General features: G+C 43.2%; 1 protein-coding gene across 10 annotated transcripts in view; it reads right to left on the reverse strand.

Annotated features, from left to right (window-relative positions):
• LOC125450974 (probable E3 ubiquitin-protein ligase HERC3) overlaps positions 1-26,958 on the reverse strand; it is an 85,064-nt gene that overhangs the window by 34,603 nt on the left and 23,503 nt on the right. For 9 of the 10 annotated variants that reach the window (XR_007247189.2, XM_048527562.2, XM_048527553.2 and 6 more), the window contains 7 exons: positions 25,423-25,514; positions 21,242-21,372; positions 17,910-18,067; positions 14,832-14,908; positions 12,343-12,455; positions 2,039-2,098; positions 382-493 (listed from right to left, as the gene is read on the reverse strand). Coding sequence is in view for 8 of the 10 variants with exons in the window: in XM_048527562.2 (XP_048383519.1) it covers positions 382-493; positions 2,039-2,098; positions 12,343-12,455; positions 14,832-14,908; positions 17,910-18,067; positions 21,242-21,372; positions 25,423-25,514 (743 nt within the window). In the remaining 2 variants the exon portion in view is untranslated. Of the gene's footprint in view, positions 1-381; positions 494-2,038; positions 2,099-12,342; positions 12,456-14,831; positions 14,909-17,909; positions 18,068-21,241; positions 21,373-25,422; positions 25,515-26,958 lie in introns of those variants that run through there. The other variant, XR_007247192.2, reaches the window with a different exon arrangement.

Below are 26,958 nucleotides of genomic sequence, written 5' to 3' on the forward strand. Positions count from 1 at the left end.
AGTTTAGTTTGAGATTATATTTGGCATGGACTGGTTGGACAGACAGATCTGTTTCCATGCTGTATGGCTCCTCAATTCTATGATTCTATAATGCTTCAACCCAATTTCTGTATACCCAGCCAGTGGTGCATTGTCTTAAACATGGCCCACATTCTAAATCTCTACATGAAATGCAATTTATTTTGTAACAGCTTTGTATCACAGGGTATTACTCGCGAAGACTATATCAATAACACCATCAAGTAAATCACTGGGGAAAGCTAAGGGCTCTTTAATGCTTTTGGTATTGTGGAGAATTCGAGATTCGTAAGTTCTCACTTATTCAAAGAGCAAAGAACTCAAGACAACCAGGTTTCACATTCCACAATGTTTGAGATTTACCTGATGTAGTAATTTAGCATACGGAGAAGTCACCATCTTCTCAAAAAACAACCTGGCAGCCTTCAAGTCAATTCCAGGCTTTCGAGAACTGGTTTTAAAATGCTCGTCATTACTGAAAGGGATTAAAAGACGTATTTTTTAAATGGAAAAATTGTCCATATTCCTCCACCTCTTACCTTAACTTTTACATTAAAACATCAAAGTAGATTTGTTGTCACTACTCAATTCTTTTCATTTCTACAATCTTTATGCTTACAACGTCAAATAATGTTCTAATGAATCCTGTTGTGGGCACGGCTTTACCAGCAACTTTGAGGTACAGCAATTTCTCCTACTGTGGCCAGCTATCAAACAAAATTCAGGATAATTTCTTATAACAGTATATTCCGGAACCGAACAGTCAGCAGGTTATGATATATCTGGGACTGCCTAACAAGATAATCGATGACATTATAATTACACGTGGAAGGGGCATGAAAGCAGATCTTGCTCAGTGTGCAAGCGGATTAAGCTCTGACAAAGGGTCACTGGACTCAAAATGTTAACTGTTTTTTCTCCACAGATGCCGCCAGACCTAGTGAGTTTTTCCAGCAATTTCTATTTTGTTTGTTTCAGATCTCCACCGTCCATAGTTCTTGGCTGTATTTTAGGGCAAATTAGGTTTAGAGATAGGTCGGAAGAGATACAGTGGCAGACATTCAAGGTTATAGTTCAGAATAGTCAGAACCAAATACATTCTCAGAAAGAAAATTTCCAAAAAAAGAATTCACCATCCATGGTTAAATGAAAAATAGTACCAAACAAATAAAAAGTACCTAACTGTACAAAGATGGGTGGTGTGTCAGAAAACTGGGCAGAAAATAAGAGCAAAAGAAATTTTTTTTTAAAAAAGGCAAAAAGTACAGTATGAGAGAAATCTAGTTTACATATTCCAACGTGCAGTTGTATCTTTCAAAATATCAGAAAGGAAAGCTGAAGCTTCTGAGAAGCGAGGCAAACTTTGCTCAAGGCTTTCGCATGCGCATGTACGTGTGCGTGTGGTGGGGTCGGGGAGGGGGGTTGGTGGTGGAAGCAAGAAAAATTAACTTGGGAACTTGAAGGTAATTGACAAAAATAAAGCCAGGGAAGAGTGGAGAAGACAAATGTATTACACAGGAAGTTATGATAATCTGGAATGTAGTGTTCGAAAGGGGAGCAAAAGCAGAGTCAACAGTAATTTACAAACTTCTACACCCCCACAGCACCAAGGGAAGGGACAGAATGGCTGGTGTTGGGAGGTCATGGGATGAAACCTCCAAGAATCTCTCTGAACAGAGGGCAACGCCATTGGCCTTTCCTTAATTTATTCATTCACGGGATGAGGGTATCACTGGCTCGGCCAGCATTTATTACCTATTCCTAACTGCCCAGAGTCAACCACATTGCTGTCAGTCTGAAGCCACATGTAGGCCAGCCCAGGTAAAGATGGCAGTTTCCTGTTCCTATAGATATTGACAAACTGACTAAATCCTGGAAAGAAAAAAGGCCATTGCACAGGCCTAATTTTACCACATTTCAACCATATAATTTCTGCAACATTTTTAAACAACTGGGCTGCGTTCCCTTTATGCAGGTGCGCTTGCGCGCGCGCGCACACACACTAAATTACCGTACCTACCGATGGTCAAGGAAACTGCCATTCAAACTCGAAGGTGATGAAAATATCGCGTTTAATTCGCTGAGAAAAAAGAAAGCAGAAACGACAGATCAGTAGATTAAGCATCATTACAAATGCTGCTTTCACACACGTGAACTGGCTACAAGATTACAGCCTTTTGGCTACAATATTTCACATCCAAATGAACAAAGGATTGCCTTGGGATTGGAGGTAATGTGATTCATCTTTCAACCATTGCCTGCCCCAATACTTCCTCAGTTGCAAAGCCCAAGTCTTGCCTGTTGTGGTTTGCTGGCCGGCTTTCCAAACAGGAACCAAATTTCTTCCCTTCCAAAATGGTCAAGGTGGCTGCTAGCATCCTATGCCCCATTTGCAAATGTGTAGGGCATCTACTGCGTAGCATGTGTCCATTCATACCTGGCAGTGAGCCCTTACCCAGCTTAAAGATCCCAATGGCTGCAACAACAAAACCACTGGTAAGCACAATCACATGAAATGGGTCCATCAAGCCTGCTCCACCATACAACAAGATCATGGCTGATCAACAGTCCCTCTGATGCATGGCAACTCAAATGTTCTGGTACGCCGATTGCTGCAGTGATATCTGGTTCCTGAAGTCACTGCACGCACAGGCCTGAGACATCCACAGCTGGTAAAAAAAGAAATTAGAGGGAATGTTGGGCTCAAAAACACTTTCTAGCTATCCTCTATTCCCCTTAACCCACTTGTTACAGAGGAATCTATGTAACTCTGCCTTAAAAACATTCAATGACCCGGCCTCTGCCAACTTCTGGCGAAGAGAATTCCACCAGTTCTCAACCCTCAAACATTTTCTCCTGACTTTTATCTTAAATATTCATATTCCTAAACTGCGTGCATTAGTTCTGGTCTATTCCACAGGGGGAAACATCCCTTTCAGCACCTATCCTATCAAGTCTTCGCAAGATCTAATCGCTTTTCAATCATAGGACTTCTCATTCATCTGAACTCCAACAGACTCAGGCACAATCTTTCCTCATATGTTCATGGCCTTATCCCAAGAATCAAAATTCCCCGCAAGACCGAAAGGCCTCTTACTGGATCAGACAAGTGGTAGATTAAGTGATTTTCTTAATACAATGTATAAACAGTCCACAAGCCTATTTGTTTCAGGCATTTTGCAACATTTTAATCAAGAAGACCGACAATGACAGGAGGAAAGATTTTTTTAAGCAGTGAATGGTTACGATTTGGAACACATTGCCACAGAATGCACTGTGGTAGAGGCAGATTTAATCACGCCTTTTGAAAGCTACTGAATAATTATCTAAAGACAAATTTTAAAACGTCAGCGTTATGAAGGTGGAGAAGGGGGACTAGGCAAGTTGACCTTGAAGATAGCCAGCTAGCATGGGCACAAGTGAGTCCCAAAGCTGCGCAATTTACCTTGGTGCAGGTGAGTGTCTGGCAGAGCAGACAGGAGGCTTGGAGCAGAGAGGGACCATTGTTGGATTGGGGCCTGGCGCAGGCAGACAGACCACGTGCTGCAAAGTAATTTTGATTTTAAATTCTTTACTGGACTGTAATGTCAGTCCTTTAACTATATTATAACTATTTACTTCTAACTTATTTTTTAGACACTAAGTAATGCTACTACTTTTCCTTCTATTCCTCTTTTGTGTACAAGATTTGTAGATAGGTACTTGTCCTGAAGATGGTGCCATTTGAGGCAGTCGTTATAAAAAAACACTTTTCACTGCACTCCTGTACTGGAGTACACACGACAATAAAGGATATTCTATTCTGTGCTGTAACTAGTTTACGATGTAATACATTGAGGGACAGAGGATTTTTATCAACATTATAAGTGTCAGAGCTGTGTAAGGTGAGGGGAGAATGTCAGTTGCCTTCTGTACTTTCTGCACAAAACAATTCCTAAGCTGGTTACAACTATCATTTTCTCAAAATAAGTCCCTCAAAGTCAAGACCCAAAGAACAACTTAGAGGGAATATCAACTCTAAAAGCTAGCTCAGAAGTGTCAGAGCCCCGAGAGTGATAGAGCATACGGAGATGGGGGTGTGGGAGACCAGAGGACAGGGGGAGGTAGAATAGAGCTAAGTCCAGTGTCCAAGAGAAGAAAAGACAACACAAATTAAAGAAAGTAAATGTTGACAATTCTCAAGTTGCCCCCTACACAGGAATTATTTAGAACACCATAGGAACTGGACAGTGATGTATTTTCTTCTACTGAGGGCATCTAAAAGAGAGTATAACATAAATTTGAGTCAGGCCTTTGGGAAGTGAAATCAAGAATATAATAAAATGTGAGGCTGGATGAACACAGCAGGCCCAGCAGCATCTCAGGAGCACAAAAGCTGACGTTTCGGGCCTAGACCCTTCATCAGAGAGGGGTATGGGGAGAGGGAACTGGAATAAATAGGGAGAGAGGGGGAGGCGGACCGAAGATGGAGAGAAAAGAAGATAGGTAGAGAGGAGAGTATAGGTTGGGAGGTAGGGAGGAGATAGGTCAGTCCAGGGAAGACGGACAGGTCAAGGAGGTGGGATGAGGTTAGTAGGTAGATGGGGGTGCGGCTTGGGGTGGGAGGAAGGGATGGGTGAGAGGAAGAACCGGTTAGGGAGGCAGAGACAGGTTGGACTGGTTTTGGGATGCAGTGGGTGGGGGGGGAAGAGCTGGGCTGGTTGTGTGGTGCAGTGGGGGGAGGGGACGAACTGGGCTGGTTTAGGGATGCAGTGGGGGAAGGGGAGATTTTGAAGCTTGTGAAGTCCACATTGATACCATATGGCTGCAGGGTTCCCAGGCGGAATATGAGTTGCTGTTCCTGCAACCTTCGGGTGGCATCATTGTGGCAGTGCAGGAGGCCCATGATGGACATGTCATCAAGAGAATGGGAGGGGGAGTGGAAATGGTTTGCGACTGGGAGGTGCAGTTGTTTGTTGCGAACTGAGCGGAGGTGTTCTGCAAAGCGGTCCCCAAGCCTCCGCTTGGTTTCCCCAATGTAGAGGAAGCCGCACCGGGTACAGTGGATGCAGTATACCACACTGGCAGATGTGCAGGTGAACCTCTGCTTAATGTGGAATGTCATCTTGGGGCCTGGGATGGGGGTGAGGGAGGAGGTGTGGGGACAAGTGTAGCATTTCCTGCGGTTGCAGGGGAAGGTGCCGGGTGTGGTGGGGTTGGAGGGCAGTGTGGAGCGAACAAGGGAGTCACGGAGAGAGTGGTCTCTCCGGAAAGCTGACAGGGGAGGGGATGGAAAAATGTCTTGGGTGGTGGGGTCGGATTGTAAATGGCGGAAGTGTCGGAGGATAATGCGTTGTATCCGGAGGTTGGTAGGGTGGTGTGTGAGAACGAGGGGGATCCTCTTGGGGCGGTTGTGGCGGGGGCGGGGTGTGAGGGATGTGTTGCGGGAAATACGGGAGACGCGGTCAAGGGCGTTCTCGATCACTGTGGGGGGGAAGTTGCGGTCCTTGAAGAACTTGGACATCTGGGATGTGCGGGAGTGGAATGTCTTATTGTGGGAGCAGATGCAGCGGAGGCGGAGGAATTGGGGATGCGGCACCCACCCTCCTGCAAAAATTCAATACACCTCCTCCCACCCACCCTCCTGCAAAAATTCCATCCCCTATTCCCAATTCCTCCGCCTCCGCCGCATCTGCTCCCACGATAAGACATTCCACTCCCGCACATCCCAGATGTCCAAGTTCTTCAAGGACCGCAACTTATCCCCCACAGTGATCGAGAACGCCCTTGACCGCGTCTCCCGTATTTCCCGCAATACATCCCTCACACCCCGCCCCCGCCACAACCGCCCCAAGAGGATCCCCCTCATTCTCACACACCACCCTACCAGCCTCCGGATACAACGCATTATCCTCCGACACTTCCGCCATTTACAATCCGACCCCACCACCCAAGACATTTTTCCATCCCCTCCCCTGTCAGCTTTCCGGAGAGACCACTCTCTCCGTGACTCCCTTGTTCGCTCCACACTGCCCTCCAACCCCACCACACCCGGCACCTTCCCCTGCAACCGCAGGAAATGCTACACTTGTCCCCACACCTCCTCCCTCACCCCCATCCCAGGCCCCAAGATGACATTCCACATTAAGCAGAGGTTCACCTGCACATCTGCCAATGTGGTATACTGCATCCATTGTACCCGGTGCGGCTTCCTCTACATTGGGGAAACCAAGCGGAGGCTTGGGGACCGCTTTGCAGAACACCTCCGCTCAGTTCGCAACAAACAACTGCACCTCCCAGTCACAAACCATTTCCACTCCCCCTCCCATTCTCTAGATGACATGTCCATCATGGGCCTCCTGCAGTGCCACAACGATGCCACCCGAAGGTTGCAGGAACAGCAACTCATATTCCGCCTGGGAACGCTGCAGCCATATGGTATCAATGTGGACTTCACAAGCTTCAAAATCTCCCCTTCCCCTACTGCATCCCTAAACCAGCCCAGTTCGTCCCCTGCCCCCACTGCACCACACAACCAGCCCAGCTCTTCCCCCCCACCCACTGCATCCCAAAACCAGTCCAACCTGTCTCTGCCTCCCTAACCGGTTCTTCCTCTCACCCATCCCTTCCTCCCACCCCAAGCCGCACCCCCATCTACCTACTAACCTCATCCCACCTCCTTGACCTGTCCGTCTTCCCTGGACTGACCTATCCCCTCCCTACCTCCCCACCTATACTCCCCTCTCTACCTAAGTTCTTTTCTCTCCATCTTCGGTCCGCCTCCCCCTCTCTCCCTAATTATTCCAGTTCCCTCTCCCCATACCCCTCTCTGATGAAGGGTCTAGGCCCGAAACGTCAGCTTTTGTGCTCCTGAGATGCTGCTTGGCCTGCTGTGTTCATCCAGCCTCACATTTTATTATCTTGGAATTCTCCAGCATCTGCAGTTCCCATTATCTCTGAAATCAAGAATAACTACTTTAACGATAATCTTGAACTCTGTCTTGAGGTCAACTGAAATACTCAATGACTGAGGTTGACAGATTTTCTTTGCTAAAGCTATCAGGAGGCAAGGTTCCTAGCTAACTGTAACTCAGCAAGAACCTTGGTCTAGTTACTTCAAGCAGCATAGGATAAATGGTTACTTGACAGAAGTCTATAAAATCATTAAGCACTGCAGCAGGAGGTGTAGATATAGAAATATCAATAGTCAAATAAATACAAGTGTGGCAATTTTTTGGAAACACTGGCAAGGGGAAGGACTGGAATATGTATAATGGAATCAAAACATTTAACACTGAAATCATACTGTAAACACAATAGAAAGAAAGATAATCACCTTAACACACACAAAGAGAACATGTGCTTGGAGTACCTGCAAATGCTAGGGATCATTATAATCTACTGAACGGTAACAGCAACAGACAGGAAACCCCTCTAGAACAGAGGAAAGAAGGATCCTGTTGATATTGTAGATTCAAAAGGATTATTTAACCTGGAGTTGAGATGATTGTCCTGGCTGGGTGGGGTGGGGCATGCATGAAAGACAAAAGGACGCCACCATTGCAGAATGCACATCAACAGGAACTTCATTAACAGAACTAAAGGGACCCAGTGCACAACTACACGCACTGGGATAGGAGTGTTTAGCTTCACAATATACACACCAGAGATGTGAGAGAGTGGTGTGAAATCCTGTAATCATTGTACAAATTCTGTAACATTAGGATGTTCAAGAAACCAATGTAACCATAGTTTACCGTTAAGATGCATAAATATGCGAGTCAAATTACAATCTGGGAAGCAGTCTCTCGAAGTTCCAAGTTTCCTGTATATTCTTATTAAACCAGCCGGTCATCTTGTTTCAAAATCCATAGAAGTCTAGTGTCGAAACAGGCCATTCAGCCCAACAGGTCCACACTGACCAAGCCTCTGAGCAGCATCTCACCCAGAACCATCTCCCTATCCTATCCCTGTAACCCTGCAGTTCCCAAGGCTAACACACCTAACCTACACATCCCTGAACACTATGGGCAATTTAGCGTGGCCAATCCACCTAACCTGCACATCTTGGAGCGTGGGAGGAAACTGGAGCACCCAGCAGAAAGCCATGTAGACATGGGGAGAATGTGTTGCACGAAGGTGGAATCAAACCCAAGTCCCTGGCAGCTGGGTTGTGAGGCAGCAGTACTAACCAATGAGCCACTGTGCTGTGCCAACTAGCAATTCTCTCCGTTGCAGTATCATTTTAGAATACATCATTCATGAAATCGGGTTGTGTGACTACTAATACATTATTCCAGTTTCACAGATCATGGATATACAGGGAATATGAACCTGAGTGATACAGGAGTGAATATCAGATGGTTCTTCTCTCTCCATAAAATTTACTGCCTTTGGAATACACTGTTGGCTGCTGTGCTGGGCTCTCTGTAGAGACACAGCCAAACTCGTTCCTAATGAGCAAACTGTCTTTTCAGATAACATTTGGTCTCACTGGTTTCCTGAACTTGTCTTGATCACCTGAGGTCATTGAAGAGGAAAAATAAAATAAATACTTTCCCTTCTCAGATCTTTTGCTTTAATAACCTCCAGGGTCGAGGCCCGAAACATCAGCTCCCCTACTCCTATCATGCTGCTGGGCCTGCAGTGTTCATCCAGCTCTACATCTTGTTATCTCAGATTCTCCAGCATCTGCAGTTCCGACTATCTTCTCCAGAAGACTGTATCGATGCATGATGTGGTGTGAGATTAAGGGTGGTGCAGAGAAATATTTTGCAAGAATGGTCCCAGCATCATAATATAGATCAATCAATGTTATTTCTACATGTCCGGGCCAAAATATCAGTCCACTAATTTATTTTGGAGAAACCAACTTGATATTCATGCGGCTGATTACAGCCAGCAACAAAGAGACCTTGGGTGCTGGTTAACAGTACATTGAAAATGGAGTTGCAGGTAGACAGGGTGGTGGAAAAGGTCTTTAGTATACATGTCTTTATTGGTCAGTGCACTGAATGCTGGAGTTGGGAGGTTATGTTGCAGCTGTACAGAACATTGGAGAGGCTAGTTTTGGAAAACTGCATTCAGTTCTGGTCTCCCTGATATCGGAAAGATGTCATTAAACTTGAAAGGGTGTAGAAAAGATTTACGAGGATATTGCCAGGGTCGGAGGGATGAGCTATAGAGAGAGGCTGAATAGGCCAGGGCTATATTCCCTGAAGCATCAGAAGTAAGGGATGACCTTAGAGAAGTTTGTAAAATCATGAGGGGCGTGGATATAATGAATAGACAAGGTCTTTTTCCCAAGTAGGGGTATCAAAACTAGAGGGTATAGGCTAAAGGTGAGGGGGGGGGAGATTTAAAAGGGACAACTTTTCCATGCAGAGGATGGCGCGTGTATGGAACAAGCTGCCAGAGGTGGTGGTGGAGGCAGGTAAAATTACAACATTTAAAAGGCATCTGGATGGGTACATGAATACGAAGGGTTTAGAACATAGAACACAGAACATAGAAGAGTACAGCACCGTACAAGCCCTTCGGCTCACAATGTTGTGCCGTGGAATAATCCTAATCCAAAAATAAAATAACCTAACCTAGAGAAATATGTTCCAAATGCTAGCAAATGGGATTAGATTATTTTTAAGATATCTGGTCAGCATGGATGAGTTGGACTGAAGGGTCTGTTTCCGTGTTATATATCTCTATGACTCCACCAGACCACAACTGACTATTTCCCAGTACAATATCACCACTTACATTCAGCACCGGTCCTGGTTAACAATTGGAATTAAGTTGCACAGGCAGGCTGCCAATTCTGACTGCTGCACATACCAGGAGGTTGGGAGATTTCACCACATGACTTTATATCTCAAAAAATTGGTGCCCTGGTACATTATTCACCACAGAAAACAGATCAGCAATGGCAGTTAGAATACCCACAGTCCTTTGCGCTTCTGACACATCTCTATTCACCACATTTTAATGGAGTCCTGTTCAGAATTAAGTTCTGTCCCAGTGTTAACGGGGCCAAGTAACTGACAACTTTATATTAGGGGAATAAGATTTTTACATTGTAGGCCATTTGGCCCTCCAAGCCTGTTTCACCAACCACTGAGATTACGATGTTCCATTTCAAAGAAATCTTTGGACTCAAAACATTAACACTGCTTCTCTATCTACAAAAGCCACCATTCTTGTTGAGTATCTCCAGCACTTTGTTGTTATTTCAGATCTACAGCAACTGCAGCATTTTGTTTTCATACAGCTTGCCTGATTGTGGTCTCAAGTCCACTTTCATGCCTGTGCCCACTAACTCTCTACTTCATTGTCGATCAACAATCTATCCAACCTCTCCTCAAATAATTCAACGACAAAACTTGCATTGTTTTCTGGGAAAGACAACTCTGCAGACCAGCAGTTCTATGACAGGAAACAAATTATTCTCATCTCCATCTTAAAATGTACATCTCTCATCCTTAAACCATGTCTTCTGGTTCTAGATTCCCACAAGAGAAAACATCTGTCCATTATCCATAAATTCCAAACCTCCCTCAAGATCTTACATGTTTCAGTAAAATCAGCCTTTACTCTGCAAAATCTGAATGTGCATTGGCCCAACCTGTTCAACTTTTCCTCATCCTTTATCCTTTGGCTTTATGCCCATTGGGGACTGGCAGCAGAAAGGACAGAATTTCATTCCACAGAAAAGAGAAGGCAGGAGGGGTGACATATTTGAGGTAATTAGAAAGGATTTGATGGGGTTGCATTGAGAAGATGTTTCCAAGTAAGGGATGTAGCGCAAGGGTATTAGGATACTAGAGCAATCTTGAAGATGTCACTGAGCTACATATAAATGGGCAGAATGAGCAATAGAATCCTAGACCAGATTAGAACCTGGACATAAATCCTGGTATGGGTCAGTTGGGCCAAACGTGATTTTATATAGTCAGTTCAGGCTGGATATAAACACCAAGGCCAGAAGTCAACGAGAGTGTTCATCTCCCAAGTGGCTCGAGGCTGCACAAACAGCCAATCAGAATGGAGCAACCAGCATTTTTTCATGTATGTTTAAAATCTGTGAGCAAAAGAAACAGAAACTTTCACAATTTGGAAGTGAAACTGAAAACCTGGGCAATTTTCTTTCTTTTTGAGAGGAAGTTCCTTTTGAGAAATCAGGGGCTGGATTTTGGGGTGAAAATTTCTCAAGATGACTAAGCTGACAATTTCAGGCCCCAAGGAGCTTATGTGGTCGTGACCCTACCTTTGAGCCAGGAGGACTGGGCTCGGGAATCACCTGCTCCAGAGGTGTGTCATAGCATCTACGATCTGGCTACGATTTTAGACACTCCTAGGAACTCTCCGAGGCAAAGGTGTGAACCTTCTGTGGTAAAAAATATTGCAAAAAGCAAGATGGGGTGTCCAACACGAGGTCTGGAAATGAGACACTGAAAAGAAAATGCCAGGCCAACTAGAAGATGGAGGGACTCCTCGACAAAGGAAATGAGAAGGGCAGGCATGCCATCCTGACGTTGCTAAATATGAGGAGACTCCAAACCACTTATGAGAAACACATGCCCCAAAATCTATCTTTAAAGAAAGATAGAGACAAAGAACCATGGGGTGAGGCCTGCAAGGAAAGTTAGCCCCTTCACTCGAGCGGTTTTCTTCTGCCCAGCAGGTCAAGCAGCAAAGATGGAGCAGTAACAGTGACAGTTTAAATGGATGGGAACCAAGTAAGAGATCGAGTTTTGGAGTTACCATGTGGGAGAGAGCTGGGAGGTCAAAGTGCAAGCTTTGGTGAGCAGCATAAGGAATGGCAAGGTGCTGGTTGGGGTCTCCTTGTGCGGCTTCTGTCAGTCTGTCACTCCCTCTGGCATTTTCTTCAGCATTGTGGTGGGTTCGGCCTGGGATTCCAATGGGGGTGGGGCGGGGCTGCATGGTGGGGGTAGGGGGAGTGAGGGCGGTCTGGTCCTTGAGCCCAGAGCCACGAAATGGACTGAGTGCACTTTGTCTTAAATTCTCTTTTCTTAAAAATCTTTTTTTCTTTATTATAGAATTATGGTAGGAGTCTTATTCTGAGCCCTTTTTTTAACCTTTCTAATTCATTATTGATTTTGTATTTTTGAAGGCTTTAATGGTAAACATTTCATTTTTTTAAAAAAAACAACTTTTTTGGGTTTTGTTTCCTGGGAATTTGTACTAAAGAATCTGTACATGGTACCTTGGAACCTCAGATGCTGTAAACTTTTCACTGTTCTCATGTGAGTACATGTGACAGTAAAGCTAATTCAATCCAATCCAATTAAGACAATTGTCCCCAGTAATCAGAGCTAGGTCAAAACTTACTTAAGTACGTCCTTCCCTGAAAGGCCTAGCATCCACCGATTCACGTTGCTGTTGATTACCCTGACACATTTCAAAGGATCCAAACAGCGGAAATCATCAGGGACTTGTGAATTCTGGAAGAATACATAAAGTATGTGAAGTTGAGATGAAAAGAAGGAAAATATGATGTCATAAATGTGTGCTGAATTCGAAACATGACAAAAATCTCTTGCTGCTCAACTCTGATGTTAAGAGCAAAAGACATTGCAGAGAAGTAGGCCATTCAGCCCATTAAGTCTGCTCTGCCATTCAATTAGATCATCGTTGATCTGGTTTTATTGCAGAGATTCAAGTCAAAACACCCTCCACTTCAAAACTTCACTAAACCTATAAACAGATTTTTGGCATGTATCCAATAGGGGTGGGGCAGGGGTGCATAGTGGGGGTAGGGGGAGTGATGTTGTGGTTGGTTGGCTCGCCAAGCTGGATGTTCCACAGGCATTTCATTACCCTGCTGGGTAACATCATCAGTACAGCCTCCGATGGAGCGCTGTTGTGTTTTCCCTCCTGTTATTTGAAATCTGGTGAGTTGACACCAGAGTTCAAATAACAGGCAGGAAAACACAGCAGCACTTCATCCAAGATAAGGAGGTATAGAGCTGGATGAACGCAGCAGGCAAAGGAGCATGAGAGGAGCAGGAAGGCTGATGTTTCAGGCCTAGACCCTTCTTCAGAAATTTGAAGAAGGGTCTAGGCCTGACACGTCAGCCTTCCTGCTCCTATGATGCTGCTTGGCCTGCTGTGCTCATCCAGCTCTATACCTTGTTATCTCAGATTCTCCAGCATCTGCAGTTCCTACTATCTCTGAAGCACTTCATCTGAGCCCGCACTGAAGATGTTACCCAGCAGGGTGATGACATGTCTGTGGAACAAGGAACCAGCTTGGTGAGCCAAACAACCACAACATCCACAACCCGAGCCACAAATCTACTCTAAAACCTTAGACAACACAATCACATCAATGCAGCTAAAGCCAAGCAAGACTGTAGGTTGAGCTGTAAGAATTCATAATAAAGGGTAGAGCCACCAATTCATCATGAAGACAGAATATTATTTGCTGATTGCAAAATTCTGCATCACAGAAACTAAGAAAAGAGTTTTAATTTTACCAATGAATAGTAACAGCTCTGTAGGAGGCCACTCAGCCTGTTAAACCTGTGTCAACTCCAAGCAAGGATAATTTAGACCATTCTACTCTCCACCCTTTTTAGTTTTTATTGCAGATGAAGACAACGCAAAGTATCTTTATTTACAAGTTCCATCACTGCTGTTGCATAAACCAACACTACAGCAAATTTGCAGCCAGGAAGGTCCCACAGACAGCAATGAGAAATGATGAGGTACTTTGTTCCCATTGTTTCTGGTTTGCAGCCTCACAACACTGAACTGGCAATCTAGCCAAGGATTCAGCAAAAGAGAATTCAAATCTGCACCATTGAAGTCTGTGACTTTCAATTTATTTCAATGAAGAACTGGTGTCAGTCTGAGTAATCTTGAAACAGTTGGATCATTTGGAAATAATAACTTCCATCCTTACTCTGGTGAATACCTGACTCTAGACCCACTCTACTATGGCTGACTATGTTCCAAAATGGTCCAGCCAGCTACAAGGATGGCCAATGGATAGACAGTACAAGCGAAGAGCAGGTACAAAATGGCACATCATAGTGGCACTCTGCCATCTAGGCACCACTTGTGCTTTTATCAGTATTCATTTCTGTTTGTGTTTTAAGGGGTTAAAGTGAAAAGGTGCTTCAATTTAAGCTGACCATTGCTAGATAATAACCACTCCAGCACTGGACAGATTATCGTTCTAATATTTGTCTGAAGGAGCTGACACGTCATCCAAATTGCTCACAGATTTAAAATCTTAGCTAATTTAATTTAAAAAAAGAAAATCTGCTTTTTAAGAATGTCATATTTTGTAAATTTGCATTTCGTTATCCACTTGTCTAAATCTCCATCATTCAAAACTATTAATGGGAATCCCTATTAAAATATAGAATATATGAAGGTCTTTAGAGTTCACATTCATAAAAATACAGGAGCAGGACATTCAGCCCTTTCATTCATTGAACACACGGATATTTTCACTTCAATGCCATTTCCCTGCACCATCCCATATTCCTTGATGTTTTTAATGTGTAGATAATCAATCAAATCCAAACTTGAACAGACTCAACAAGGCAACTTTTACCACTCTCTGGGATGGAGAATTCCAAAGAGTCACCATGCTCCAAGTGGAGAGGCTTCCCTGTCTCCCATTCCTCCAGGGCCTGCCCTTGAAACTGAGACTGTATTCCTGGCTCTAGACCATCACTTAATGAGAATGAATTGAAAGTTACCATTTCCCATTTTCCTTCAACGCATCCCCTCAACCTTTAAATCAAGCAATCACTTTAAATCACTTTAGAAGCATTGACCTGGGTTTTTAATGGGTTTGGTCTCACCTCCTGGTGAAAGAAAAGGGCGAAACTCTGATCACCTCCACAGCAAACATGTTTCAGCACACGATACATGGACTGATCTGCCGGCAGATCAAAGCAAGTCTCAATATAGATAGCTGCTTATGGTTCAGAAAACACCACTAGATTAAAATCATCAACAATTCACTGGATTCAATCCTGAGACTCATAAAACATCCACCCAACAAGGGATCTTTCAACATGCAGAAATGATCCTTTAGGCTATAGGCACAGGGCGCACTGTGCTAGAAAGCACAAATGCATCAGGAGATGAATAAGACTAGGGTCTGTCCTGGGATATTTTTCTAATTTATCTCATAGAGGGTAACATTTCTGATAATGTTAAAGTTGGAGACTATCAAGCTCCACCTATCTGGTGATACGATACATAAGACAATAAGATCTTGACAAAGAATTAGGTCATTTGATCCATCCAGTCTGCTCTGCCAATCGATTGTGGCTGATATGTTTACAACCTCATTGTCCTGCCTCCTCCCTATAATCTTTGATACCCTTACTAATCAGAAACTTACCTATTGCTGTTTGGGTGGGGAAAAGAGATCAAGTTTCCAATGGAGATAGATGTATCACCATTGTCTCCTGTTAGCTGTCATTATTATAACCAACTAGCCAACATGATTTGCACCTATTGCTATCATGCAATAAATGACATCTTGTTAAGACAAGTGCCTCTTTTTGTTAGACTCACTGATGGTCCTCTAACACTGTTACCCAAATAGGCCCTTGGACTCAGTATGGAGGGATCGGCCTTTAGAGAGCACTCCAGGGGCTGTGGTGCATTGAAATGCCAGATAAGGTTATTCTGATTAATTTTAATAAGTTTTCATTCTAGGTTTGTAAGTTTCCATTAAATTTTGCTTCGGTTGCAGACTCCCACCAGAGGCTATTTGATTTGATTACTGTTTTCTTTTAAAAGAGTAGAATCAAGATTCTTCAGAGACCAGTGGGCACCACAGGGGCTGGGATGTATTATCACAGGGGCGGCACGGTCGCTCAATGGTTAGCACTGCAGCCTGACAGCGCCAGGGACCCACCAATTCGGGTTCAATTCCAGCCTCGGGTTACTGTCTGTGCGGAATTTGCACATTCTCCCTGTGTCTGCGTGGGTTTCCTCTGGGTGCTCCAGTTTCCTCCCGCAGTCCAAAGATGTGCAGACTAGGTGGATCGGCCATGCTAAATTGCCCGTAGTGTTCAGGGGTGTGTGGGTTATAGGGGGATGGGTCTGGGTGGGATGGTCCAAGTGCCTGTTTCCACCCTGTAGGGAATCTAATCATCTAATCTAATCACCCCAGACAGTGGTATTTTGATTTGATTTTGTTTTGGTTATACTGCCCCACCAGGGGCTGTTTAATCCATTAAAGTTCTTTTCATAAGATTGTAAAATTGAAAACTGTCATTTAATTGGTTTATTTTTAACAAAAACAAGAGTTAAAAAAGAAAGTCAGTGACAGTTCTCTACGCCTACCATTAGTCAGTACACCAAACTATATCAAATGAAGGGGATTAATCCTAGGGAAGGAGATCCTTTTCAGAAAGCTTAGAAAGTAGAATCTCAGCATCAACAACTTGTGAAAGGGCTAGCAATTCCACAGCCATATCACAGCGCGCACTAAACCCCAAATCTACATTACTAGTGCTGGCATTACTTAAGGAATCACCTCTCTGTTTTTTGCACCTCTCAAGTTTTTTCAGACTTGACTCAAAATGTATAATTATAGGGGCTGAATGTGGCATAAAGTTACAGGAGCTGGTACACACAATACCGATCTTCTCACCTTTCTGAGGAACAGCTTGAGGTTGAATTGCCACAATTTTCAAACAGCAAGATATTATAAGCAGGAGACGATTAACCCTCTTTTCTGCTTTGGCAGTAATGGCATGTTGGCCAGGACAGTACGTGCTATGATCCACCAGCAGCTTTGACATCTGACTGAGCATTCAATTCAATTCGATTCGGGAAATCTTAATCAGTGACTTAATCAAAGGACTATTGTTGATTGTTGCAAAAAAATACCCCATCTGGTTCACTAAACCCTTCTGGAGGTCAGTTGGCTCGGGTGACTGAATGGCTGTTTTGAAACCAGGAGTAAACCAGCAGTGTGGATTCAATTCCTGCACTGACTGAGGTTACTATGAAGGACCTTCCTTCTCAGGTTTTCCCCTCACCTCAAATTAAAACACCACCAGTCATCTCTCTCCCGTATGAAAGCAGCCCTGTGGTCTGGTAGGAACACGGCAACTTTACATTTAAGAAGGAGACCTGCCATCCTTACCTGGTCTGGCCTACAAGTGATTTCAGAACCACAGCACTGTGGTTGACTCTTAACTGCCCTCTGAAATGGCCCAACAAGCCTCTCAGTTGGGTTAAACTGCTCAAGGACAACTAATGATTAGCAATAAATGTTGGCCTCATCAGTAACTCCCTCATCCCATGAATTCCAATTCATCGAATCATACAATCATAGAATCCCTACAGTGCGGAAGGAGCCCACTTGGCCCATCGAGTCTGTAATGACCCTCTGAACAGCATCCCACCCAGATCTAGCCCAACACTGTATGCCTTAACTCTACATTTACCATGGTTAATCCATCTAGCCTTTTCTGAACACTACGGGCAATTTAACATGGCCAATCCACGTAACCTGCATGTCTTTGGGCTGTGGGAGGAAACTGAAGCACCTGGAGGAAACCCAAGCAGACACGGGGAGAATTTGCAAACTCCACACAGGCAGTCACCTGAGGGTGGGATCGAACCCAAATCCCCGGTGCTATGAGGCAGCAGCACTAACCACTGAGAGTGAGAAAAAAAAAATCGACACTTTCACGAGTTAATTATGAAGGATTGCAATTGGTACAACTTTGCAAAATCAGAAATATTATCGAAACTGATAACTAACAGAAGGAGGTAGCTTCCTGCTATAACTAGGCCAGGATAAACTGAAACACCTCGCTCTTGAGGTGTTGGATGAATTACACTTGCACAGAACAGAAGGGGAAGAAAGTGCAGTGCTTAATCCAGGGCAGCCTCGAAACATCACTCACCGTTAGGACGTGGCATGTGTGTGTGAGTTACCCAGTTTCCAGCTACTTTGTGTGGAACCTGACAGTTAACTGTATGTCCCGATCCTAACTGACCTCTGTTGCCACGTCCAAATGCAAAGAGTAGGCCCGAAGATGGGACAAAGGCAAGCGTGTGCTGTCTGAAACAAGGAAGAACATGTTACAACAATCCTGTACTTCAAACTTGATATACTCTGCTGCTCTTGGTATCTGACCTTTATTAATAATTAGTACATTTTATTCAATGCTTTGATCAATTTAAAGCAGTTTAACCTATTGATTAAATTAATAAATTATTTTTCTTAAATCAAAACAATAATCTGCATTTCTTTTCTGAAATATTCTAATCTATCAATAAAGATTTCTGGGTAAATTTATGTAAAGATGGCCTTTTGTATCTTTTGCCAGTTTTTTTAAAGACACAAAGAAATAGCAAGTCACGAAAATATTAGCTTAGTCATGGAGACAATTTAAAGACCTGTTGAAATTGACTAAACATTGAGACTCAGATTGGCACATGAGTGAAAGATGTAAATTGCTGGTGAAACTCAGCAGGCCTGGCGGCATCTGTGGAAATAAACTAGAGTTAGTGTTTTTGAACCCAGTGAGAGTTCTGGTTAAGAGTCACCAGACTTGAAGCATTAACTCTGCTTTCTCCCCACAGATGCTGCCAGACCTGCTGAGTTTCACCAGCAATTTCTAGTTTTATTTCAAATCTCCAGCATCCACAGTTCTTTGCTTTGCACTATCACATCAACGCAAGAGATTGGGATTGTTTTCCTATCAGTGATAATGGGAACTGCAGATGCTGGAGAATCCAAGATAGTAAAATGTGAGGCTGGATGAACACAGCAGGCCCAGCAGCATCTCAGGAGCACAAAAGCTGACGTTTCGGGCCTAGACCTTTCATCAGAGAGGGGGATGGGAAGAGGGAACTGGAATAAATAGGGAGAGAGGGGGAGGCGGACTGAAGATGGAGAGAAAAGAAGATAGGTGGAGAGGAGAGTATAGGTGGGGAGGTAGGGAGGGGATAGGTCAGTCCAGGGAAGACGGACAGGTCAAGGAGGTGGGATGAGGTTAGTAGGTAGGAGATGGAGGTGCGGCTTGGGGTGGGAGGAAGGGATGGGTGAGAGGAAGAACAGGTTAGGGAGGCAGAGACAGGTTGGGCTGGTTTTGGGATGCAGTGGGTGGAGGGGAAGAGCTGGGCTGGTTGTGTGGTGTAGTGGGGGGAGGGGACGAACTGGGCTGGTTTTGGGAAGCGGTGGGGGAAGGGGAGATTTTGAAGCTGGTGAAGTCCACATTGATACCATTGGGCTGCAGGCTTCCCAAGCGGAATATGAGTTGCTGTTCCTGCAACCTTCGGGTGGCATCATTGTGGCACTGCAGGAGGACCATGATGGACATGTCATCTAAAGAATGGGAGGGGGAGTGGAATGGTTTGCAACTGGGAGGTGCAGTTGTTTATTGCGAACCGAGCGGAGGTGTTCTGCAAAGCGGTCCCCAAGCCTCCGCTTGGTTTCCTCAATGTAGAGAGAGACACACCGGGTACAATGGATTCTCCAGCATCTGCAGTTTCCATTATCACTTTTACAATTTTAACCTCACTGCGAAGCCTCTTCCAGGGATGCCTAACCTGAAGAAGTTACCCTCTTCCCTCCGGACCAACCTCAGGGAATCTCTCTCCCACTACAACTCTCTTGTAAACTCTTTGCTTACAAGATGTTCCTTTACATCTTTAAAATGGCATGAACAGGTGCAGAAAATAATCAAGAAAACTAATGGAATCTCCATTATCTCTCCATGTTCGGTCCGCCTCCCCCTCTCTCCCTATTTATTCCAGAACCCTCACCCCATCCCCCTCTCTGATGAAGGGTCTAGGCCCGAAACGTCAGCTTTTGTGCTCCTGAGATGCTGCTGGGCCTGCTGTGTTCATCCAGCCTCACATTTTATTATCAAGCTACCAGTGTGTCTGATGGCCACATGGTGGCACTAGGCTGATACTATAGACTTCTGGCGTCAAAACTGCAAACTCTTTGTTCAAGGACATGAACAGTCCTTTGGTCCATTATTAAAAGTCTAATTAAATCTAAAAATTTCTTTTGCTTTTCCCCACGATTTTACACACTTTAAGTTTGCCCCTTCACCCAGACAATAAATTGTCTCATTTATTTTGAGATTATGTTCATAATAATGTTTGTGTAATTATTTTCTTGTCCCAGTTTCTTTTTACGATTTCTTTATTTATTCGCAGGATGAGGGCATCACTGGCTGGGTCATTTATTGCCCAATCCTGATTGCTCTGAGAGCAGATAAAAGTCAACCACATTGCTGTGGCTCTGAAATCATATGCAGGGTAGACCCGGTAAGGATGGCAGTTTCATTAATAGCCATGATATGGAGGCATTGGCGTTGGCCTGGGGTGGACGAAGTCAAAAGTCACACAACACCAGATTGTAGTCCAACACATTTGTTTGAAACTTCAAGCTTTTATAGCACTGTCCCTTCATCAAGTGAAGTGAAGAGAACACCCAGGCACAGACTTTACAATCAGAGAGATCAGCAGATCATACAAACAGTGAGCGGAGTGTCAACCGGCCAAATACTAAGTCTCTGTGGGTGGTCAAGAGAGTGTCAGACAGAATGAGTAAAGTGTCAACAGCTGAATAACAAGTGAAGAGATGACTTATAATGCGATTAACTGAGGCAGAGAGATAATCGCAAAAAATTAAAAATAAGAGGTACTGGAGACAAACCCTGGAATAAAATGTTAGGTATAAGAGTCACGTGCTGAAGGTCGAACCAAAGCAACCAGTAATCCAAAACTGTACAAACTAACCAGAGCTATCTCTTTGACCACGCCACAAACCACCCATACCACATGTCCAAGCTGGAGCCTGTTTTGTCTGACTACACTTCAGGAAATGACCACAATTTTTTTCCCCCCCAATACTAAAAGGCGCTTCACACTTACAAGTTGTCTTTTTTAAGTGAGCTCTTAGCATGGATGTATTTATTATCAGTCCCTAAAGGTGATTGCCTATCTCTAAAGATACAGTTGATACAACTGATTGCCTGTCTCAGTAATTTCAGAATGAAATTCTTAATATAAACAGTCATGCTTCAAGGAAAGAAGTGATCGTTGTGTGTAGCTTTGTTAAAATGGAAACTGGTGTGTTCGAAGCACAGCTAGCTTATATGATGCAATCATCATGCACCAGTTGTTACCAGTAAAAGTAGACCTATGCAGTACAGATAAGTAAACAGAACTCACTCAAGTGCATTGCCCAAGCTGATTTTATATCAAACATACTCACCTTCCACAGCTTATCTGGGAGACTTCACTTCCCATCAATTCTTGGACTCTGCGAGGATTTATTTCATTATTTATGAAGTTATGTCCCAGCTGCCCACAAAGACCAGCTCCGAAAGTAAAAACACCTCCATTCTGGGTGAAGGTTACACAAAATGCAATGGGAATGAACAATTTGGAAAGTTAGCACTACAGTATACATTAATCTGTCAATGCATAAATTATAGATTGGCAGTTGTATACATCTACATGACAGTACATAAGACGATAAGAAACAGGAACAGGAGTAGGCCACTCAACACCTCAAGACTGCTCTGCTAATTAATAGGATCATGGCTGATACAGTACAATTAGACTGGAATATTTCAAAGCTGATCTTCCATGACAATGTACAAGTAGGGTAGAGGCTGGGGAACATTGTGCCCGTTGGGTGCATAGATGGCCGTTCCTTCACTATATTGCTAACTTAACAGCAGCAGCAGTAACAATTTCCATTTGTGTAGCACCTCTCATGCAGGAAGGAAACATCATAGAGCCTCATTTATATCAAAATTCTACTTCAAGGGGAATAACCGTATGAAGTCCAGGCTACACGGTCCATTAATTTGGATTACAGTGGGAGTTCCATGCTATAGACAGGATGGTGAAAAAGGTGTTTGGCACGCTTGCCTTCATTGCTCAGTCCATGTATTGGAGTTGGGAAGACATGTTGAGGTTGTACATGACATTGGTGAGGCCTCTTCTGGAATACTGTGTCCAGTTATTGGAAGGATATTATTAAGCTGGAGAGGGTTCAGAAGAGATTTACCAGACCGCTGCTGGGTATGGATGGTTTGAGTTATATAAAAAACGGCTGAATAGGCTAGGACATTTTTCACTCAAGCATAGGAGCGTGAAAGGTGGCTTAATAGGAGTTTATAAAATAACAAGGGGTATAGATAGAGTTAATGGTAGTTGTCTTCTCTCCAGGATGGGGGATTTCAAGACACGGGGGCACATTTTTAAGGTGAGAGGAGAGAGATTTTAAAAAAGACATGACGGTCAAATCTTTTACAAAGAGGGTGGTTCGTATATGAAATGAACTTCCTGAGGAAGTGGTGGATGTGGGTAAATAATTACAACATTTAAAAGATATTTGGAGAAGTACATAAAAAGGAAAGGTTTGGGGAGATATGGGCCAGGAGCAGGCAGGGAGTAGTAGTTTGGGATTGTGTTCGGCATGGACCGGTTGGACCAAAGGGACTGTTTCCATGCTGTCTAACTTTATGACTCTAGACTGGGGCTTGTCACGTTTTATTCAAGCTCAATATTTACATTCTAGGTGTTCATTTACAATATCCTGACCACTGCGGGTTAATTACTAATAACAGGGCCATGTATTTTGCTTGTAAGCATCAAAAACACAACTTTTGAAGTCTTCACCATTGATTTCATGACAGTGCATGTAAAATTACATCAGCAACTCTTCCGTAGCAATATTCAAACCCACAAACTCTACCGCGCACCATTAGAATGACAAGGGTGTGTGGTGCATAGAGACACCACCCCTTTAAAGCAAACACACCACCCTGCCCCAAAGCTCCAATCATCCATTCAATCTTGCATTGTGGGAGCCTCCTACATCAGACTGACTGCAGAATGACACACACAACATAATGGCTCAAAAGAGAGGCAATTCAGTCCAGTGCATCCATGCCAGATCACTACAGAGCAATCCAGTCAGTCCCGTTTCACACTTCTTACCTGTAGCCTGGCAAGTTTACTTCTCTCAAGTATGCTTCCAATTTACAAAGGGGTGCCTCACCAGCACTTTCTCAAAGACACTTAGTGATTGGGCCACTGTGGTGAAAGGTGTCTGACTGAGATAGGTCATCTTTAGAGTTTGGGTTTAAAATAGTCGCATGCATAGTTGGCTACTTTTGTGAAGAGCTTATAAAAAGGTCAACCAGTCTTTCTAGAACAGTAACCTTATCCAGTATGTGGCAGAGAACAGGGACCTCTGGAATGTTAATGGAAGTTGTTTTTAATGTGTGAGTTTACAACAACTGGGGTAAACATTAAGGGCCGTCAGCTTGTTTTTCCTTCAGGGTAATCAAGGATTGATTTCAGCTTAAAATTCAGAGACTGAATTCCCCAAAAACTTTCAGAGTTCTGACTGAGGTCAGAAGAAAATATCATCTCTTCCCTAGAAAGGTGTATAGGACAATTTAGGGAAAGTACAGTTACTTGAGAGTCCAAGTTTGATTTCATCCCCAGGCCATGATGGTCTACATCCTAGTCTGAGTTAATCTAAGTGGCAGCACAACTAGCGATGCATTGGTTAGAATATTCTAAAATTCCCTTGATGTGAGAAATGTTCCAGCGGATTGGAAAAATGGTAATGTAAAGCCCTTATTCAAAAAGGGAGGGGAACAGAAAGTAAGAAGCTACAGACCCGCTTGTTTAACATATCATTGGGAAATTGTCAGAATCCATGATTAAGGAAATAATAACAGAACATTTGGGAAGTCAATGTACAATCCATCAGAGTCAGCATATTTTTATGAAGGGTAAATCATGTTTGCTGGAGTTCATTGAAGATGTAACAAGTAATATGAACAATGGGGATCCTTCAGACGTAGTATGTCTGGACATCTAAAAGGCATATGATAAAGTCGCACCCAAAAGATTAATATACAAGGCAAGATCTCGTGGAGTTAGGGCTTTTGTTTTGCTTGGATAGAGGACTGACAAGAGATTCAGGATAAATAAGTCTATCTGTTTGGCAAGACATAACTGGTGGGGTGACACAGGGTTTGGTCCTCATGCCCCAGCTATATATAATCTATATTAATTACTTGGCTCTAGTACTTTCTATCCTTGCATCAAGTTTGAAAATTACACTAAAACAGGTGGCAAAGTAAGTTGAAATGAAGAAATAAGAAATTTACAAATGGAAAGGTTCAGGTGAATGTGCCAAAATTTTGCAGATGAATTTAACATAGATAAGTGAGCGGTTATCTATTTTGGGGTCTGCTTTAAAAGAATGAGAGGAGATCTAATTGAGGTTACAAGATGCCTGTAGTGATTGTAACAAGGTCAACTAGATGTACATCATAGAGTAGGAGTTCCCTGATTGGAGCTATTAATCTGGTCCAATCAGGAAGCCCTGGCTGACAAATAAGAACAGGAGGGTCAGCCAACTTGCTTAGTCTGATAGCTGACTCTGAGCAAGCTGTATCAGTATTGAGGACTCCCCTGCATAGACAAAGGGTAACTTGGTGACCAGATACTGGCCTATGTGGAGATATTTCAATGCTAATGGTGATTGGCAAAGCAGCCATAGAGACGTTTCTTTATGTGAAGCAACCTGGAAAGTGAGCTCAGTTTTGGGTTAAGAGGTAACAGATTTAAAACAAACAGAGATAACTCCTTTCTCTGAAAGGATTGTGAATCTGTATAATTCACTACCCTGATGTGTGGTGGATGCTGGGATATTGGGTAAATTTTTAAGGCAAGATGGGCAGATTTGTAATTAGTAATGGGCTGAAGGATTATGAAGAACAGGTGTGAAAATGGAGTTGAGGCTGAAATGAGATCAGCCATGAATGCATCATATGGCACAACAAGGTGAGATGCTGAATTGCCTACTCCTGCTTAGTTCTTTTATGTTTTAGTGTGTGTGTGTGTGTGTGTGTAAGAAACTTTTTAAACCAGGAGTGTTTGGTTAGAAACTGGCAGGTTATTAAAATCTGGAAAAGTCTAGCCCCTCAGCTTTGATTGTTCACCTAACATGCCTTCATAATTTACAAAGAACTGTGTGGCAAATCTATTAAGTGAAACTTAATGATTTGATGTTGAGGGATAATTTCTCTGGATTTGAATCACTTTATGGTGATATTAGACAAGAGTGAAACTTTGTTTTGTTGCATGTTTAAGATTTTTCTAAATGTTTACTATATCTAGACTTTTGGTTTTCATCTTTTGTCGATGAAACTTCTGCTCTGTTGTGAAAGAAAATCTGCAGCTTTGTTGCACAAAGCCTCAGCGAATGACTATTATATCAATTAACTTTTTTTAAAAAATCCATTAGGCCAGATATCATTCTTGGATGTGTCCAGTAGTACCATCAGCTGGGGTGATAACACAATAAATGCTGGTCTTTCCAATGACACACACATTCTTCATATGAAAAGGAAACTGTACCTTTGTTAGAGCTGCTGTGTGCTCCTCACCACAGCTAATGTAAACAATCTTCTGTGTCCTCAGGAACTTGACATGATTGGGAACATCTCGATCTACAAATGCAAACAGATACAATCTGTTCACTAACTGACTTATGCACCATTGGCAGAAATTTTAAAAAACAGGAGTTTGATAATTCAGTTTCAAACCCAATATCTGCCAGGAAACGATAGTGTGGTGCTTATGTTACTGGATGATGAATTTAGAGAACTGGAGTTCAAATATCCCACTATATAATGAGGAACTGCTAAATGTCAGCCTGTATTGTACCACGAATAATTGTCAGGAAAAACTCAACCAATTCACTTGGGAAGAAAACCTCCACTCCATAACCTGGAGAACCTTTCTTAAGAAATAACTTCCTTAATCTCCTTTCAAATCTGAATACTTGGAAAAATATTCTAAATGCCCCATATTTACTCTGAACCCCAATAAGATCTACAATGTGAATGAGTAGTCAAAGTTGAAAAACACCTCTCATTTTTGGGAAGCTAATTTTTGATTCTCATCAACTCATTCATTAGGTGAGATGTAGTCATGTTATAACATTATCTTCTGTAGTTGTGTTGACCTATGTGACATTTAGACACGCGGAGGCAGAATTAATAGAATTCAGCATCATCTTCAATTTTTTTTATCACCCCTCCATGAAATGTAAAAGATACAACACACAAGGAAAGTTGAAATTTCTTCATTGCATAATATTTAAATGGACACAAGACAACAAAAGACTTTGTTGGCAATATCTGACACACACTTCATGAAAAACATTTTAATTTGCAAGGAATTCATGACCTGGAACTTAGATTTCCTGGCTCCTATTAAAGCAGGTGCTGATTTATTGATGGACTTCCCTTGGCAGTATCCCTCCCTCTTCACACTTTATCACCTTTGATTCTCTACTCGTCCACCTCTTTGCAGTCCCTTTCTTGTCATTCAATTCTCACCTGACCTGGTGAACTGTCTGCTTTTCCCCCCAGGGCGTGCACACAGATTCATTCCCCCTTGGCCTTGTATCATAAGACCTTAAGAAATAGCAACAGGAGCAGGCTACTTGTCCCCTTGAGCCTGCTCCACCATTCAACAGAATCATGGCTGATCTAGCATTCCACATATCCACTTTCCTGCCCTTTCTCTGTAACCCTTAATTCCCCAACACATTAAGAATCTATCTCAGCCTTAAGTATACACAAGGGCTGTACCCCCACTGCTCTCTGTAGCAAGCAGTTCCAAAGGCTTATAACCCTCAGATGAAATTCCTTGACATCTCAATTTTAAATTGGCACCCCTTTATTCTAAGAGTCTGCCCTCTAGTCCTCGACTCTCCCTGTAGATTCAGGCCACCATGTCCAGCCTCGGCTGCAGGCTTACTCCACCTCTTCCACCATATTTCCACCCCTGCCCACCTTGATTGATTTGATTCTTCCAGGTAATTTGGCCATTTTTGGGAACTATTTCACTCACCATCCCTGTGTGTTCTGAGCATAGATGTGAAAT

The sequence above is a fragment of the Stegostoma tigrinum genome, chromosome 1 (genome assembly GCF_030684315.1).
Source record: "Stegostoma tigrinum isolate sSteTig4 chromosome 1, sSteTig4.hap1, whole genome shotgun sequence".
NCBI lineage: Eukaryota > Metazoa > Chordata > Chondrichthyes > Orectolobiformes > Stegostomatidae > Stegostoma > Stegostoma tigrinum.